The sequence below is a fragment of the Cyprinodon tularosa genome, unplaced genomic scaffold, assembly GCF_016077235.1.
Source record: "Cyprinodon tularosa strain WSP-4 unplaced genomic scaffold, ASM1607723v1 ctg137, whole genome shotgun sequence".
Classification (NCBI taxonomy): domain Eukaryota; kingdom Metazoa; phylum Chordata; class Actinopteri; order Cyprinodontiformes; family Cyprinodontidae; genus Cyprinodon; species Cyprinodon tularosa.
This window is the reverse complement of record NW_024038189.1, coordinates 981,698-1,000,636: the sequence shown is the minus strand read 5'-3', so window position 1 is coordinate 1,000,636 and position 18,939 is coordinate 981,698. Positions and strand designations below refer to the sequence as shown.

Below are 18,939 nucleotides of genomic sequence, written 5' to 3'. Positions count from 1 at the left end.
TTTTTTCTTGTGTCTTGAAGCGATTTCTTAAATGTTGATGTTTATTTTCTCTCTCCTCTCCTCCAGCTGAGTCACTACCTGGACGTAGTGGAGGTCAGCATCGCCCGGCAGATCTCGCTGCGCTCCGAGGCGTTCTTCCACGCCATGTCCTCACAGCACGAGCTGCAGGACCAGCTGCAGGAGACGCAGCGGGCGGTGGCCGTCCTGCGGAGCCGGACGGCGGCGATCGACCGGGTCATGTGCCAGGGGCCCCTCCGGGCCCTCCGTACCGCACTGACTCGCAACAACTGCGTGAAGCTGCACAACAAACTGAAGCTGATGGCGGCGGTCCATCAAACGCAGCCCACCGTGCAGCTGCTCCTCTCCACCTCTGAGTTTGTGGGAGCTTTGGAGCTCATCTCCACCACCAAGGAGGTGCTGCAGCAGGAACTGCAGGGAATCCACAGCTTCAGGTAGGAAAGCTTCTCATTAGTTATGCGTTAGGCGTGGATTTATTTATATTACAGCTGCAGATTTAAGCTTAAACAGTCAATAATTAGTATTAACCTTGCCCTGCCCTGCCTTGTGCTTGTCCCTCAGACATCTGGGCTCCCAGCTGTGTGAGCTGGAGAAGCTGATCGACAAGATGATGGTGGAGGACTTCAGCATGTATGCACGCAGCGACCTGAACCGCAGTCTGAGGGAGGAGCCGCAGGTGCTGGAGAAGGTCGGTCATCAACGCCTGTTTGCTTTAACTGACATTTATCCCTACAGCAGCTCAGCGTTCTTGACACCAAAGCTAGGCAAGGCAAGGCAAATTTATTTGTATAGCACAATTCAGTACAAAGACAATGCAAAGTGCTTTACATGATTAAAATACAGGAAGATAAAACAGAATCAAAGAAAGTAGGAAACAAATAAAAAAATAAGGCAATCCTAAACAAATGTGTTTTTAGTCTTGATTTAAAGGAACTCAGGCTTTCCGCACTTTTACAGTTTTCTGGAAGTTTGTTCCAGATAAGTGGAGCATAGGAACCAAATGCTGCTTCTCCATGTTTAGTTCTGGTTCTAGGTCTGCAGAGCAGGCTGGAGCCAGAAGACCTGAGTGGTCTGGAGGGTTGATACACTGATAGCAAGTCTGGGATGTATTTAGGTGCTAAGCCATTCAGAGATTTATAGACTAACACAAGTATTTTAAAGTCTATTCTCTGAGATACAGGGAGCCAGTGGAAGGACTTTAGAACTGGGGTGATGTGCTCTACTTTCTCAGTCTTAGTGAGGACACAGGCAGCAGCGTTCTGGATCAGCTGCAGCTGTCTGATCCACTTTTTAGGCAGACCTGTGAAAACACCGTTGCAGTAATCAATTAGACTAAAAATAAACGCATGGATTAGTTTTTCCAGATCATGCTGAGACATTAGTCCTTTAATCCTGGAAATGTTCTTCAGGTGATCGAAAGCAGACCTTGTAATTGTCTTTAAATGCTTTTGGAGGTTCAAGTCTGAATCCAGTATACACCTAGACTTCGGGCCTGATCAGTGGTTATTAGCTGAAGCCACTGAAGCTGTGTGCCAACTTTAGATCTCTCCTCTATTGGTCCAAAGATTATTACTTCAGTTTGGCACATCCAGGCATTGATTTCTTCTAAGCACTTCCTCAGTGCTTGAATTGGTTCATAGTCACCTGGTGACATGGTGATGTAAAGCTGTGTGTCGTCTGCATAGTTATGGTAGCTGATGTTGTTTTTTATTAACTGAGCAAGAGGGAGCATGTAGATATTGAATAGGAGGGGACCCAGGATGGACCCTTGGGGAACCCCACATGTGATTTTTGTCATTTCTGATGTAAAGTTGCCTACTGACACAAAAAAGTCCCTGTCCTTTAAGTAGGATTTAAACCAGTTGAGAGCTGTACCAGAGAGGCCCACCCAGTTTTCCAGGCGTTCTAACAGGATGGAGTGATCGACAGTATCGAATGCTGACCTGAGGTCCAATAGTACCAGCACTGTGGTAGCTGTTCAGTTTCAAGGCCCCCCCTCACGCCTGAATTTCCCACTTAAATTCTGCCAAGCATGTATTTATTCTCTTGTCGTCTTTGAAAATATAAAAACTAAAAGAAGGATTTTAGGTCTGGCGTCTGCGCTCCAACTGATAAATTAGTCTGGCCTGTTTAGTTTATTCTGCTCTTTAGTTTTTATTATTATTTGAAGGTTTTCAAAAACTAGGTTGATTCTGTTTTTAATGGATGCTGTGCTCGTCACAGGTCCATCTATCAAATGCTGCTTCTCAAAAGGTGGGACACGCATACACACACACACACACACATAGAGCTGATAAGTTGAATCAAATTCTTCCAATCCTTGAAATAAATCTCCTGTGTCGCTGAAATCGGGCTCCAAGTTTGCGAATCAAACGTACTTGAAGATGATTGTCAGTGTTTGCATTGTGGGTGGAGCTAACTGCTGAGGGCAGCGCCAGTGCTCATCATAACACCCCTGATTGCTTTTCTTAAAATAAGTGCATTTTTTTTCTGTAATTGAGGAGGTAAGTGAGACACTTTGCCAATAGAACAAGGCAATTTACATCTAAAATAAGAAAAAAGCAACTGCAGTCTCTTATTTCTAGTGCATAATATCTAATTATCTTATTTTAAGGGTAAAAAATTTTCCTTCCTTGGCAAATCGTCTTATTTTCCTGCTCAAATTAAGGGTGAATACACCTAATTTAATGATTTTTAATTTAATTTGATCTTTTAAATATAATCCCAGCATGTATTGGTGATTTAAACATCCTCCTCCGCTCTCATCGTCCTGCTCGTCGTTTATAGACTCAGGATCTCCTGCTTCTCTCTTGCATTCAAAGGAGCGTCTGGAGTCGCTGGCGTTGGGTCTGCTGCGGCAGAGGAAGCTGGACTTCCTGGATATCTACAGCGATGAGATGATCTCAGCTGCTAAGGCCATCGTCTCACAGGTATGACTGGTTTCTAACTGCATCTCAGACCAAAGTGTTCTTCTTTCTTTGATTCATTGGTGCTTTTTGTGTTTTATTTTTTATTTTTGTAGTGTGTTGCAGACTGTGTTGTGCACATGGAGGAAATTGACACTGAAGTTATCGTTAAGTAAGTCATCTGATCTGTGCAAAGATTCTTTTAGCGTCTCTCCCAATTAATTGCTTAAACTGACCCTAAATTGGAGCTGGATGTCTCTAGATCTATTAAGCAACTGCTGTCTAACTTATTACTGCATAAACGGCTCAAATCTTTTATAAGAGCAACTTAGTAATCTGTAAAACTCTGGATTTAACAGTAAAGGTGAGTTTATTTACCTTTACCTAAGTAACATGAAGTGGCATTAAGGCAACGTAAATAAAGAGAATAAAAAGGGAAAATAAAATAAGATGATTCTATTAAAAGATATAATTGTGGATTTAAAAAAAGAAAGGAAAAGTTGCACTAAAAAGTTGAATTATGTTTGGATAGCACAGTCAAAGGACACTGGGAGTTTATTTCAGCCTAAGAACTAAAGACTTCTTCTCCATGTATGAATCTGGTTCTGGGTTTGGAGACGATATTGGAGCCAGAAGACCTGAAAGGTCTGGCTGTTGATCCACTGACAACAATCTGTAATGCATTTTGGAGCAAAGCCACTCAGTGATGTATAGACTGACAATACAAATTTTGTCAAATATATCAGATTTAGCTGGTTCCACGTGTTTGCGTGGAACTGCTCCTGGTTGATCCTAAAGCTGTATGTTCAGAACAGAAGCAGCTAGAGAATGGGAAAATGCAAATTTTAAGATAAGTGGCTGGAAAAGAAGAAATTCGGGACATGGCTGCAGCCTGTCGATGGTAAAGATTATGAAGGATTTGGCCGTGTTTATATATATATATATATATATATATATATATATATATATATATATATATATATATATATTTTATTTATTATTGGGGGTGGAACGGTTCACAAACTTCTCGGTTCAGTTCGGTTCACAGTATCGTGTTCACGGTGTTCGGTTCAGTATATGTTGTTACACCGAAAAATATTTTTTTTTAATAAAAATTAATGAAAAAATAAAAATTTATGAAAGTAATGAGAAAATCTAAAAAAACTAATGAATTGTAATTATTTTTAATGATCTGCGGATCCGCGGATTTCGAGGTTAGCCTGACATGTTGGTCATGCTGCTGTTAGCATAAACAAAATGTGTTGCACAATGTTTGCACACTGTTTTTATCCACAACTTTCTTTCCGCCGTCATCGTAGGTCACTCTAAATGCAAAGTGGTCCCATACAGCAGACCTATAAAGTGCTGCTGGCGCGTCTTCCAACTCCTGTTCTTTCCCACTCGCCATACCCACACAATTCTCCACAACTGATTTTTTTCTGCTACACCCGGCTCCGCTGCTTCGCTTCTTCTTCTTCGTCTTCTTTACTACTGATGGTTGGCTTTGGTCGCAGTACCGCCACCTTCTGCTCTGGAGTGTAAACGCTTCACCTATGAGAAAAAGGAGCAGCGCATGAACCGAACGCAACACACGCAAACCGAACCGAGACAGTCGAACCAAACGGTTCGGATGGATTTCATAAACCGTTCCATCCCTAATATATATAAGTTGTCGCAATCAGGTTTTTCTTGTGAATTTGGTCTTAAATTTTTATTTCAAGTGGCATTAAAAAGTCTTAAAAAGTCTTGAATTGAACTTGCCTTATGCTGTAGGAACCCTGAAACAAACTATTGGTTTTCTGTTAGCCGTGTCACACAGCGAGCTGGTTTGTCAGGTATCAATATTCATCTAAACACAAAAAGAGATGGACTGCTCTAACTCTGAGATATGAAAGCCCAGGGAGTGGATAGGTGGAAAAAATACAGATTATCCAGAAATAAATCTTTTTAAACGTAAAATTTGATTAATGAATAAACTCGGCTTATTACCCTAGCCTTAGTTCAGCTCTACTCGCCCTGATGTTGTGTTTTTTGAGGAAAAACAACATTTAAAACTTGTCATAAATGAGGAGCTTCTGTCTGTTGCATTAAAACCGGAATCAAATGTTTTTGGATGTTGAAAGAAAAACCTGAAACTGTTTGTCTGAATATGCTCCGAATCCCTTAGTTCTTAAACTGTTTCCTGTTTTGTCATCTTTTTGTTTAAGGCTAGCTGACCAGATGCGTCAGATGACATTCCCTCAGTGGTTCGAGGTGCTGGAAAACATCTTTGAGAGTTTCCTTCTCTTCCTGCAGAGAATCAAGGTCAGGAAAACTCAGTTTCACCGTTTCTCTTGTTCATTTGGGTCAATGCACTAAAGTGAAGCAATCTATTTCCTTATTTTGTTTGCTAGGACACTTTAAACGTGATCAGGAATGTAGTTCTTCAAATTCTCTCTTCGAACCACAAAAATCGACTCCTTGCAGAAAGTAGTTTGGTGTCGGCGGGCCCAGAAGCCTCCCAGGGTCCGCTGGGCTCGCAGGGGGAAGCTGAGCTGGCTTATCTCACCCATGAAGGTTTGTTCATCAGTGACGCGTTAAGTGAAGCCCAGCAGCAGGAGTCAGCGACTGCGGGTCAGGATCAGCGCTCCGCAGCGGGCTGCAGGTTCCAGCAGAACCGGACTGAACCTGCGGCAGAGAGCGACTCTTCCATGGGATTTACAGAGACGTCTGCCGGCAGAGAACACAGCTTCATGTATGTTACTTTTTATTTAGGAAGAAGCGTTTCTTTAGACTCACAGACAGAAATTACCTTTAAACTACTGGTAACAGAACTATGATCAGAGGAAAGAAAAGAGTGAATGTTGACTGTCTGTCCAGATCTGGAGACAACTTGATGCCCACTGAGGCGGAGCTGAACCGCCTGATCAATGGCCTCCAGGAGCTGCTGCACATGGCCTCCGACGTCAGCCACGACCGCTGCGTTAAAGTCCTCACTGCGAGAGCCAAGGTACGCCGCGTCCAGACGATGTATCATGCATTGTTATTGGCAGGAAGAGGGTTTTATCATTTTACGACGACTTTGCTCACGTTTCCCTTTAACAGGACGGCTCCCTGGAGCGCCTGAGCTCGGCAGAGTTTGTGTCTCTGTCTCGGGCGGTGGAGCGCTTCGTCAGGGATACAGAGGAGCTGTGTGGCAGGCGAAGCGTCTCCCTGAGGGGGGCGCTGCAGAGCCAGGCTAACCGGTTTGTCAACCGTTTTCATGAAGAGAGAAAGACCAAACTAAGGTACTCCTTCTGCGGTGCGAATGTAACCTCTTTTCTGAAATGAACCAACCTGAAAACAGCGATTCCGGATTTATGAATTGGTTTTTCATCTTTGTATTTTAGCTTTGTTTCTGATTAGGTTTTTATATTAAATCTGTCAGGTGAGTTTACCATGACTAAATCTGATTTATTTATGGGTTTGTTGCCCTCAAGGCCAACTCTGCAAGCTCCAGTGCAATTAATAACCAATTGATAGGTGGACCTGTGATGGTAGGAAAAATAGGAAGCAGCTCCCGACTTCATGACCAGCCTGCACACAGTTGTCTTAAATTAAAACAATATGGTTTAACTCGCGATTCAGAGATTTAATTCAGTATTTCCCCACTGTGGATGGGTTTCACTTTGCCACTGTGTTGATCTTACTAAAATAGACCAGGGGTCCACAGTTGGAGCTTTTCAAGCACAGGTACAGAGGATTATGTTCAGTCTGACCAGTTTTACACATTTTCAATGAGCTCTAAGTACGACCTCATCATTCAATTTGATTTTCAGTCACATTGGAGGCTAAGTTGTGTCCAGTGTGTTCAGGCCTTTACATGTGAGCTACGTTCAGGGTCTGGATAAGTTGTGGAACATATTTCTAAGCTTAAATCAGTTTCTAAAATTAGTCTCTTCCTTCCTTCCTTCCTTGGTTCGTTCCTTTGTTCCATCCTTCTTTTTTTCCTTTGTTCATTCCTTCCTTTGTTCCTTCGTTCCTTTGTTCCTTCGTTCCTTGGTTCATTCTTTTGTTCCTTTCTTTGTTCATTAGTTCCTTCCTTTGTTCGTTTCATTGTTTGTTTGTTCTTTGTTTGTTCCTTCCATCTTTTGTTCGTTCCTTCCTTCCTTGGTTCGTTCCTTTGTTCCATCCTTTTTTTTTCCTTCCTTTGTTCCTTCCTGTGTTCATTCCTTCCTTCCTTCCTTGGTTCATTCTTTTGTTCTTTTCTTTGTTCATTCCTTTGTTCTTTTCTTTGTTCATTTGTTCCTTCCTTTGTTCGTTTCTTCCTTTGTTTATTTGCTTTTTTGTTTGTTCCTTTCATCGTTTGTTCCTTCCATCTTTTGTTCGTTCGTTCCTTCCTTCCTTCCTTGGTTAATTTGTTCTTTCCATCCTTCCTTGGTTAATTCGTTCCTTCCTTCCTTGGTTCATTCGCTCTTTCCGTTGTTCGTCCCTCCCAATTTTATCCAGATTACTTCCCTTTTAATTTCTTGCATAGTTTTATATTACATCTAGAGAAGTGAGATGAATAGGTTTGGCATCTCATGTCTTTTGCACTGCTGTTCTATTCCAGTGCTGAATTTCTTTCTGTTTGCTGCTTCTGAATGGTTTCCTGATGGCTTGTGGTTAATGTCGTTGTTATGCAGCCTCCTCCTAGACAACGAGCGCTGGAAGCAGGCTGAGGTTCCAGCAGAGTTCCAGGATCTGGTTAACTCCATCGCCGACGGCAGGATATCCCTACCTGAGCGCAAAATGTCAGGTCGGTTTAGCTGGTTGCAGTCGTTTACAGTCTGCTCCATCCAGGCACACGTTAAGCCATTCTCTCTGTAACATTTCCTCTGCCTCCAAACACTGAAACTATAAACCAAGGAACTAGCTTATACAGATAAACTCCAAGGCTAAGAGCTCTTTACTCCACAGGCCAAGAGGAAAAAAAACCTGCAGAGTTTCTGCTCGTTAACGGACAGAAATATGCTGTCGTTGGGTAAGGGTTAGTAAACACCATGGAGACTTTAACACGCGCTGGTTTGTTTCCAACTGACACTTCTTTTCTTTTTTTTCAGAACTGTTTTGCTGCTGATCCGGATCTTTCTGGAATACTGTCAGTGTGTGACCGACATCCCGTCCATCACCACAGACATGTTAACTCGTCTGTCTGACCTGCTCAAGGTAATAAGCACCAAACCCTGCGGGTGGAAGCGGGGATGGTTCCTGACCTCGTGGCGTTCAAGCATGTTTGTACAGATGGTTCAAACGTTTCAGAACCAAATAGAGAGATCAGAGATACAGCCGCACAAAATATATCAGAAATATAATCAAAGCAATTAGAGGGTGTGGAGGGACGTAGGGTAATGAAGCTAAAATTTCAAACTCTTATCGATACCATTAACATTTTTAGATTATTTAACCATTTTTGAAACCATGGGGAGAAAAAATGACAAATATTTAAAGGCATCTCCCCCTTTTTTATGTTCTCTCATTCAGAGATGCCGCTGTAGGTACCAGATCTGCTCGGCTCCTGCTTCATGGCAGTGACGTTACGCCACATGATTGGCTGAACGTTGCCACATGATATAAAACATTGTGGTTGCCCAGACAACGATAATAACATCACGCAGCGTCCGTGTGCTGAGTCGGGAGCTTCTGTAGCGTTAGCGTGTCTAATGACCGATGAAGTTTTACCTGATTGATTACAAAACTGAAAAAAAAAAAATCTGTTTATTGTGAACCATGTAACTGCATGACAATAAAACAAACGGGGAGTGCTGTGGCTTGCTTGTTCTGTAGCTAACAGGTTAGCCTCTTTTAGCTCGGTCAGTTAGCCATATTAAGCTACACTAATTTAAACTTTGTGTCAACAACAACCGTTCATTTTCTACAAGTAGAATAAACGTTTTATTTGTCTAAAATCTCTACGAAAATAATTTTTAAGGTGTCCCATTGGTCCTCCGCTGCCCTCAGATCTTAATAAAAAGAATAAAAATAAGCTGAGAGTTTTTTTTGTCACCTTCTTAAACAGCAGAGCTCAGTCTTAGAACGCAGTACTTTCCTTCAAGACTGACAATGATTGTTTTCTATTTTCGGCTACTTTAGATGGCCGCTGAAATGTAAAATAGTAGCAAATATAAGTAATAATATGTTAAAGGAATAGTACACCCAAAACATGATTAGCCTTCATTTTCTGCTCACCCCCATGCTGAACAACACTCTGGAGTACTTTTTTGATATCTCAAATGCATCTGGAGATCTGGGAGGCTTTTTGCTGTCTGCTGACATTCAAATAATGGAGGTCTATGGTGACCGAGACAGAAAGGTCCATAAAAGTCCACAAAAAACGTGTCAATATTCCTCCATACTGCTCGTCCAATGTATTCCAAGTGTCCTGAGTGGGTAGCATCCAGAATTTACTCGAAACGAAGTCATTTAGAATGTTTTTAGAGCATAAACAGTAGTGTATAGGATTTCCTGAAAGCGCGCAATCGCACGCTCACGACGCTACGGAAGCCGGCAGACCAAACCAGATGAAAGTGCGCATTCAGCGTCTGCTCTGCCAATAATGCAAGCGTAGAAGAAGAAATGTGCTGTTTACCTGTGCAAAGAAAGAAACAACGAAAGAAAAATGTCTGAGGACTTCAGTGTTGAGGAAGAGCATGAGTTCTTTGCCGAGCTGAATGCGCACTTTCATCTGGTTTGGTCTGCCGGCTTCCGTAGACTCGTGAGCGCGCATGTGCGCGCTTTCAGGAAATCCTATACACTACTGTTTATGCTCTAAAAGCATTCTAAATGACTTCGTTTCGAGTAAATTCTGGATGCTACCCACTCAGGACACTTGGAATACATTGGACGAGCAGTATGGAGGAATATTGACCCGTTTTTTGTGGACTTTTATGGACCTTTCTGTCTCGGGCGCCATAGACCTCCATTATTTGAATGTCAGCAGACAGCAAGAAGCCTCCCAGATCTCCAGATGCATTTGAGATATCAAAAAAGTACTCCAGAGTGTTGTTCAGCATGGGGGTGAGTAGAAAATGAAGGCTAATCATGTTTTGGGTGTACTATTCCTTTAAGACTCCAAAAAAGGATCTGATCTTTAAGACGGTGCAATAAAGTTTGTCTGAGTGGAGTTTCCATATGATGACGTCATAAGAAAAGGGCAGCGGTTAAGTAAGTGTTCAAATGAATGCAAAATAAAAAAATATATAAATAAAAGAAAAACTGTGTTTTTCTTTCAATGTGCAAATAATTCAGAAATCTAAAATAAACAGCAGCAAAAATCTGCAAACAACACTTAATTATCAGTAGAAGGCCAAATCAGTCTTGTATTTAGATAGTTTTTGAGTTAAGAAACTTTATAGAGTGTAGATATGTTTGACAACCCCAGAGGAAAGTTGTTTTTTGTTTTTCTACTTTTTCTAGCGTTCATATTTAACAGAGCGTGACGATTTTTGGTAGATCAGTGACTGATTTGAATGTCTTGTTTCAGCACTTTAACTCCCGCAGCTGCCAGCTGGTTCTAGGAGCAGGAGCTCTGCAGGTCGTCGGCCTCAAAACCATCACTACCAAAAACCTTGGTGCATATTAACACTGCAGTTTCCCCTTTACTCCTCCTGAAGCTTTTCTATCCGATTTTGACTAAAGGAGTTTTCTTTCTTTATGTGCTTTTAGCATTAGCATCCCGCTGTCTACAGCTGGTGGTTCACTACATTCCCATCATCAGAGCTCATTTTGAGACCAAACTGCAGCCCAAACAGTTCAGTGTCCTCAGACACTTTGACCACATCACCAAGGTAACAAAACGTTACACATTATATTTAGACCAAATCTTTGCTGTTCTAATGATCCAAAGATCTCAGGAAGAACGACATCTGAGGAGGTTTATTGTTTTGCAGGACTACAACGATCACATAGCGGAAATCTCTGCAAAGCTGGTGGCCATCATGGACAGTTTGTTTGAGAAGTTTTTATCAAAGGTAACAACAGCAATTGTTTTTTTTGTTTTTTCCTACAGAAATCTGATAGATCAGGTACTGCTCATTTAACCCCGGCTCTTCATCGCTCTGGTCCTAGACACTGTTATTGAGCTTGTTCCAACATTGGGGACATTTTCTAACTGCCTTATTTATGAATGATTTTATATATAGATGTTCTTGGGGTTGTTGGTGAACGCACTAGTGTGAATGTCCAGTGAGGTTTTAAAAGGAAGTCGGTGTTAGAGTGCTCTATAAACGACATAATTTCCGTCAGAGATCAGATGACATAACGGCTTTCACAGTGGGGAAGTACGCTTAAGCAGAAAAACAGGAAGCTAAACTAATTACCTGCAGCTGAGTTCCACTATACGACTTTTCCTGTGAGATATAGTTTCTCTGGAAAGATTTTTATCTTAAACCTAAGCTAACAACATCAATAAAGAACTTTTATGATGAGGTAATTAATAAGTAGTGTCTTATATCCTGGTGATTATCAACAGTCATTTGTTTTCAGGTTTGAAAACGTTTCGCTTCCCATCCAGAAGGCTTTTTCAGTTCAAAATGTCAGAAATAGCGTTGAGTTGCTTTATACAGTAGCCCAACAAAACATTGTTTTTTCTTAGAAAACATGCAAATGGAAACGGACGAACGGGTCCACCCCTTTGGAATGGGGGTCATTTGGCTTCTTTTGCTAGCCTGCAATGCCCCATACCTGTCTATGTCTCTGAAAGGGTGGTCGTTAAAGGGAATTGTTGACCTGGCTAAAATAGGCGAGGTCTTGTGTTCCCCTATAAAGGGTTTGGGGTTGCGATGATAGCTGGAAGGAATCAACTCATCGCTGCATTGTAGGTTTTTGAAAGCTGAAATCTTGAGTCAACCCCCTCTGTTTAAGGTTGGGTTATCCTTCTTATTATAGATGACTTCCTTCACGCCCCTCTCAAACCACCTTTTTTCTTTGTCCAAAATGTGAATATTCTTGTCCTTAAAAGAATGTCCATTGTCCATAAGGTTTAGACACAGTACTCGAGTTTAGGGGGGAATGAAATCCCCTTCTTAAAAATCATCCCCCCTTCTTAAATGACTATTCCCCCATACCATCCCCTGTGATATTTTGTCACTGAATGTGTAAAATTTCTACTATATATTAACAGTAATGACAATAATATTGCCCTTTCGACGTTTGGCAGGCGGACAAGTAGCCTACAAGTAGTCTGAGCAAAATAAATAAAATCAAAGAAGTGTCCGACCATGACTATGAAGCTGATCAGTGGGAAATGAGTCCCTAACTATGTAGGGGCGGTGATAGCCATGCTAACTATGTAGGGGCAGTGATAGCCATGCTAACTATGTAGGGGCAGTGATAGCCATGCTAACTATGTAGGGGCAGTGATAGCCATGCTAACTATGTAGGGGCAGCGATAGCCGTGCTAACTATGTAGGGGCAGCGATAGCCATGCTAACTGTCTAGGGGCAGTGATAGCCATGCTAACTATGTAGGGGCAGTGATAGCCATGCTAACTATGTAGGGGCAGCGATAGCCATGCTAACTATGTAGGGGCAGTGATAGCCATGCTAACTATGTAGGGGCAGTGATAGCCATGCTAACTATGTAGGGGCAGTGATAGCCATGCTAACTATCTAGGGGCAGCGATAGCCATGCTAACTATGTAGGGGCAGCGACAGCCATGCTAACTATGTAGGGGCTGCGACAGCCATGCTAACTATGTAGGGGCAGCGATAGCCATGCTAACTATGTAGGGACAGCGATAGCCATGCTAACTATGTAGGGGCAGCGACAGCCATGCTAACTATGTAGGGGCTGCGACAGCCATGCTAACTATGTAGGGGCAGCGATAGCCATGCTAACTATGTAGGGGCAGCGATAGCCATGCTAACTATGTAGGGGCAGCGATAGCCATGCTAACTATGTAGGGGCAGCGATAGCCATGCTAACTATGTAGGGGCAGCGATAGCCATGCTAACTATGTAGGGGCAGCGATAGCCATGCTAACTATGTAGGGGCTGCGATAGCCATGCTAACTATGTAGGGGCAGCGATAGCCATGCTAACTATGTAGGGGCAGCGATAGCCATGCTAACTTGGTAAAGGTCAGTGACCGGCGTACCTGACATGGAACAACCAGACCATGCATATTTCTTTTTGTTAATAGACTATATTATTTTGGCTATGTATGCTTCAAAAAAATATTCATCCATCCCCCTTCTTTTTTTTTTTTATACAACTAGACTACTGTGTAGACATCTACACCTTATTGACAAAGGACATTCTTTTAATATTCTTCTGTATAAAGCAACTCAGCACTTTTTCTGACATGTTGAATTGAAAAAACTTCTTAGATGGGAAGCGAAACGTTTTCAAACTTGGAAATAAAGTCCATTGAATTGTTTTTTTTAACTTTTTTGTAATAAGTAGTCTCTTGTTTTTGTTTCTCCTTGGTGCCTTCTGAATTATAGCAGCTTACAAACAAAACCCCGAATCTATCAACAGATCCTCCAACATGTTTGTTTGGTGTATAAATTCCTCTCATTTAGTGAGCATGTCCTTTATCATCGTCAGAGACCCACTGAGCTTTGCTGCGAGTGAGCAAAGATGCTATTTAAAAAAGATCTGCTGGGTGGAAGAACCTGAAGCTCAGGTGTATTTGTTTTTTTCCTCAGTATGAAGTGAAGGCCCCGATGCCATCAGTCTGCTTCAGGAACATCTGCAAGCAGATGGCCAAGATGCATGAAGCCATCTTTGACCTTCTGCCTGAAGAACAGACGCAGGTGAGACTTGGCTTCTGTTCATCCTAAATGTTTCCCCCAAACATTTAAAGGAACGAAAGTCAGCCGAGGCGTAACCTGGAGACATCTTTGTTTTGCTTTCTGCACAGATGTTGTTTCTGAGGATCAATGCCAGTTTTAAAACGCACCTGAAGAGGCAGCTGGCTCGACTCGGGGTCAGTAATGATGGAGGACCGCAGCATGGGTAACAAACTCACCTTATTCTTATTACTAATCTTTGTTTCTTTACTCTTCTAACCTGGTCGGGTCAGACAGATCCAAGCTGCTCTCTCTCTCTTTAGCCATTAAAACTGGAGCATATTTTACAGTTACAGGTGAATCTCAGTAAACTGGCCTCTTTATTAGGCAAACCCAGCTTTAACTATTCTAAAGTGATGCTTATCCTCCCACAGCGGTGTGTCGCAGTAGCTTGTCGCAGGTATGATGCAGATATTTTTGATTTATGCCCAATTTTGAAGCGTGGCGATATGTTATTCCACCCCAAAATGCAAGAGGGACAATCATGAACTAGTTAGGATTGTGGATGTCAGTGTGTCGGTTTGACGAGCTTGTTCGCCGTCTACAACCCTTCATCCAACGCCGGACGACACACAGTTCACCCGTGAGTGTTCCCCAAAGACCGGCCGTGGCCCTGCGCGTTTTGGCTTCAGATGCAAACCAACAGACCGTCGCACAGAGCTACAAACTTGGTGTGTGGGATAGTGTCTGAGAGTTTCTGCCATTAGGTACCAAACAGGAAACACGCATAGTGTAGAGCGAATTTAGAATTGACCAATCAGAGGCCCCCTTTATCTCCTCCCTGCTATGCTATCTGCAGCACTGTCTGCAGTCACCTATAATTTTGGGGAGGTGCACCAGAGAGTCTGCGGATGTGTGTGTGTGTGGTGGTGGGGGGGTTATGTGTGTTAACTGCAACACACACGCAGACGACCTGGTTTCTGAGTATAAACCATGCTTAAGTCTTTGAATCCATCCACTGATGCTAAGTTTTGATTTGTTTTCCTGCATTTTTTAACAATCAGATCTGAATCCAGCAGCTAATATTGACTCATCAGACCGAACAGCCAATGATTCAGGCGGAATGAGTCTCTGCTGCTGAAGCTCATCAGCTTCACGGTTGTATGTTCAGAGATGGCATCCTGTCTGCCTCTGTTGTTAAAGGTTGTTGTTAGAGTCCAGCCTTCATCATGGGAGTAGTTTTGCCCTGAATGTCTGAAGGCTTCATTAACATCAGCTATGACCTCAGTTCTCTGCACCTGCCTCTTGACAAACAAAATACGCCACCAGACAGGAAGGAGAAATGCTTTAATAATAATAATAATTGAACTCTTTTGATCTCATATTGGAGAAATTTTCCTCTGCATCTAACCCCTCCCCGTGGGGAGCAGTGTGGGGTTAAGGGTCTTTGCTCAGAGACACAGAGTGGCAGTCTGTGTGAATAGGGCTCGAACTCACAACCTCTCATTTTCTGATTTTTTTTCTTTTCTTTCTTCATAAAGATTGATGCAAAACTTTGATTTCTTCCAAAGTAATACTTGCAGTTTATCTAAAATATTTAATTACTTTACTGTAGAGTTTTAATTATAAACCAATATGAAAAAGACAGACCTCCCTCTACTTATTCTCACTCATAGTTTCTCTATTTCTGTTAAATCAAATTAGATGTAAATGTTTTGTATTTTCATGATGTGTTTAGTTTGTTTCTTTTCATAGCTTACATGTTTTTTTGTTTTTTTTCAAGAAAGTTCATAGGGGTTTCCTGATCCGATATTGATATCAGACATCAGCCAAAGGAGGAGTATCAGAATATCTAAAATCTCCAATACTATAAAACTAGAAACACGTAGCTGCTGTCCACTTATGGTTAAAGTTTGTGTAACTCCTTGGAGAATAATAAATGGATCTGTTGTTTTCATGCCTGATGTTGAGTATTGCTCGCTCAGAAAGCAATTCAACAGTAATAAAACCATGAACATTTTCTGCAAAATCAGTAGATTAATAAGTTTACTTTTCGTTCATCCAGAGTTCAAATAACTGCTCTCTTCTTTTTTTTTCATATCTTACATCAAGGAGTTCTGAAGTTGTTGCAGCAGCCAGAAATAAATTAACTAAAAGAAAGTGACTATACCTGGCAAAATTTTTACCATAAGTGGTGGAGGGGTATTTTATCATTAAATGTGAGAAAAAAAGGATAAAAAAAGAGGGAAAGCCTGAAAAGATCAGATATAGTCTTAAGATAAAGATTTTCTTTGCCTTTGAAGGGAGCGACTGGTTAGAAATTCCTCCCTGATGTATTACTATTTTGCATCATCCTGTCCAGCATCTTTATTTTATTGGCGAACTAGACGAGCGCTCTTAAACTAAACGGTACAGGCGTTTCGTGATTACCGCCTTAGCTACCCTTCTCACCTTTTTCCCCCGTGACCCATTTTCATGTCTGAACTTTCCATGGTTCTGTTTGGACAAACTAGCCTGAGACCATCCAGCTGCGTTAGCCTCAAGGGTCTCTGTCTGTCTGTCTGCTAGAAAACTGTTTACGTTGCCTCAGTGCAAAAACATTTCTAGCGTTTTCAGTAGCTCATTGGAAATAAATCCTGATTTCCTGGAATAATCTTGGTGTAAACTGTTTGCAGGCTTGTTGTTGTGGACGTGGCCTTCTACACCGAGAACATCCAGGCCCTGAAGAGCCTCGAAAGACTCGACCTAAACATGGCTGAGATCTGGGAGCAGAAGAGGTGATGGAGGATCGGAACCTCCAGATCAAACAATTCGCCCGCACCCAGAACGGAGGGGCGACCTTGGCCGGGAGCGGGCGGGGGTGGACGAGGCCCCCTGCAGGGACCAAAAACACTATTGTAGGAGCGGAGAGGCAGCAGGCTGGAGCCTCCTGCAGACTATCACCACCTCATCCCACTGTGTGCAGTTCAACAGAAATACTAGTAAATTATTGGAGCGGGTTAATGGGAGGAAGGAAGGATGGATGGTGGGCTAATTTATTTTTCTGACTTTTTTCTTAACTGGCTGTGACGGTAAAGGGGATTTTCTTACTTTTTATACTAACAAACAAGCAGCTTTGGGGGGGAAAAACCTGAAGAAGTTAAAACATCTCGACTGTGAAAGCATCAGAAACCTCAGCTTCGCCCCGTTTTTACCAAAGCAAAACAGTGTAGTGATGTTGGGATTCTGCTGCGTAACCAATCATTCAGCAGGGTTTTTAGCCGGCTGCTATTCTGGCTAAAATGTTGGCAGAAATTTAAAGAAGGCAGAGTAATCAGTCACAGGTGAGGGCTAACTGTCACACCGACAAAAACTCCGTCTGCGGCCGCTGTTAGCAGCTTTTCACTGGAAAATTGTGAAACAGTTGATGGGGTCGGATTAAATCCCCACATTTTTATGGTTCGGTGCGTTTAGTTCAGTAGCGGAGCATTTCCCTGCCTCAGCTGCCTCTGAACAATCAGTGAGAGGGAAAATAGAGGCGCTTCGCTCTCCCACAAAGACAAAAGCATCGAAATCCAGGGAGAGGAAGCTACTCAAAATTTGACGGGGATGTGTGCTGCTGTGCGTTCGCTGCCAGTTTGAAATCGGTGAACTGGAAAACATCTGAGCACATCTGTCTCCTGTTTGACGCTGAAAGCATGAACGCTCGTCACTGTTTGCTTCAGAAGTGCCTCTTTTACGAACGGCTGTTAGAGACCACGCATCAGAGCCGAGTGCCTACCATACCACTGTGTGTCTGCATGGGAGAGGGAACGCCTGAGTCCAGGAGCACGTATGAGAGTCCAAACCGCCGTGATTTTCAATCCTGCTGTGAATAAAATGGAATGATGGATGATTACATCTTTGGCTGCTTTGTCTTCTGTCAATCAGGTCGATTATTTGACATCTGATACTGTTTAAAAAAAAAACAAAAAAAAAAAACTCATCTTTTTTTAAAGAAGGAAACTTTATTTTCATGTTCAAATATTTCTAATAAGTGCAAAAAACAAACTTAAAAGTTCCCTTAGCATTTTATAATGTTTTTTCTGCATTATGCTGGTGAATATTCCCAGTCATCCAGGTCATGACAAAAATGTAAAAAAAAAAATCCACTGTACTTAATTTCCAAGTTTGAAGACGTTTCTCTTCTCATCCAGGAAGCTTTTTCTATTCAAAATGTCAGAAATACTGTTTTGTTTTTTTTTTTTTTGTTTTTTTTTTCCAATGAACTTTATTTTAAAGGAAATTAGTATACAACAAACAGCATAATGAACAATACAACATTCAAGCAATACAACCAGGGGTGATTAGATAAGAACATGCAAAGACGTACATATCGAGATTGTCCTTTGAGCCTTTTGATTTGTAGAGTCTGTTATTGATTTGACATATAGAGCCATATCTTTAATGAAAAAAGAAAAACAAGGTGTCCTATTAGCAAACTTGCATTTATGAATATAATATTTAGCAAAGAGTATTAGTACGTTTATTATAAAGAAATGATTAGCAACCTTTCTATGAAATCTATAGAAACAAAATAAAACATTTTCCCAGCATAAAGAAAAATTGTTTAAAATATGGTCAATAATAAACCTGCTAAATTCAGACCAAAACCTTTGTATAACAGGGCAGAGCCAAAAAAGATGTGTCACAGTTTCTGGATGGCCCTCACAGAAAGTGCAATTAGTGTTTATGTCGCGTTTATATTTTATCATATAATGTTTAGCAGGGTAAATTTTATGGAGAATTTTAAATGACACTTCCTTCACCTTGTTTATAATTAAATATTTATGGGGGATCATCCAAACAGTTTTCCAGTGAATATCTGGGATATAACGGCTCCAATAAAGTGTTATGGCTGGACGAGAAACAGTAAGTTCTTGGAATAATCTGCGTATTCTCTCATTGCTTTTCCTAAACTCCATTGAAAAACAGCTTTTTCCCACAGATGATTCAGTTAAAGCAGGGATAAAAGGAGGAACAGACAGAGTATAATTAGTGTTTTTAAACAACATTAAGGTGCCCAAAGGTACAGCATTAACCACCATGGAGAATTCCTGGATACTAACTGGAAAATTATATATCGAGCAGAATTCATTGTAATTGATTAATCGTCCTTCTTTATTAATCAGCTGAGCCACCAGTAAAATTCCATTTTGAACCCAAGTTTCAAGATAGAGTGACCTATTTTTAAATAGAATATCTCTGTTGTTCCAGATGAGGTATTTGTGAGGTGAGAAGTTATGTTTATAAATGAGCGTCCACGCT

The 18,939-nt window shown here is 41.6% G+C and overlaps 1 protein-coding gene across 2 annotated transcripts in view; it reads left to right on the top strand.

Moving 5' to 3' along the window:
- vps54 (VPS54 subunit of GARP complex) overlaps positions 1 to 17,532 on the top strand; it is a 36,312-nt gene extending 18,780 nt beyond the window's left edge. The window contains exons 7-24 of one of the 2 annotated variants that reach the window (XM_038278019.1): positions 67 to 452; positions 580 to 706; positions 2,242 to 2,271; positions 2,841 to 2,948; positions 3,041 to 3,096; positions 5,132 to 5,228; positions 5,318 to 5,658; positions 5,784 to 5,913; positions 6,009 to 6,190; positions 7,568 to 7,680; positions 7,842 to 7,905; positions 7,985 to 8,090; positions 10,405 to 10,492; positions 10,587 to 10,708; positions 10,811 to 10,891; positions 13,570 to 13,677; positions 13,785 to 13,879; positions 16,329 to 17,532. In XM_038278019.1, coding sequence (XP_038133947.1) covers positions 67 to 452; positions 580 to 706; positions 2,242 to 2,271; positions 2,841 to 2,948; positions 3,041 to 3,096; positions 5,132 to 5,228; positions 5,318 to 5,658; positions 5,784 to 5,913; positions 6,009 to 6,190; positions 7,568 to 7,680; positions 7,842 to 7,905; positions 7,985 to 8,090; positions 10,405 to 10,492; positions 10,587 to 10,708; positions 10,811 to 10,891; positions 13,570 to 13,677; positions 13,785 to 13,879; positions 16,329 to 16,434 — 2,340 coding nt within the window. In that variant the 3' untranslated portion in view covers positions 16,435 to 17,532. The remainder of the gene's footprint in view (positions 1 to 66; positions 453 to 579; positions 707 to 2,241; positions 2,272 to 2,840; positions 2,949 to 3,040; positions 3,097 to 5,131; positions 5,229 to 5,317; positions 5,659 to 5,783; positions 5,914 to 6,008; positions 6,191 to 7,567; positions 7,681 to 7,841; positions 7,906 to 7,984; positions 8,091 to 10,404; positions 10,493 to 10,586; positions 10,709 to 10,810; positions 10,892 to 13,569; positions 13,678 to 13,784; positions 13,880 to 16,328) is intronic. The other variant, XM_038278020.1, reaches the window with a different exon arrangement.
- Positions 17,533 to 18,939: the final 1,407 nt, after the last annotated feature.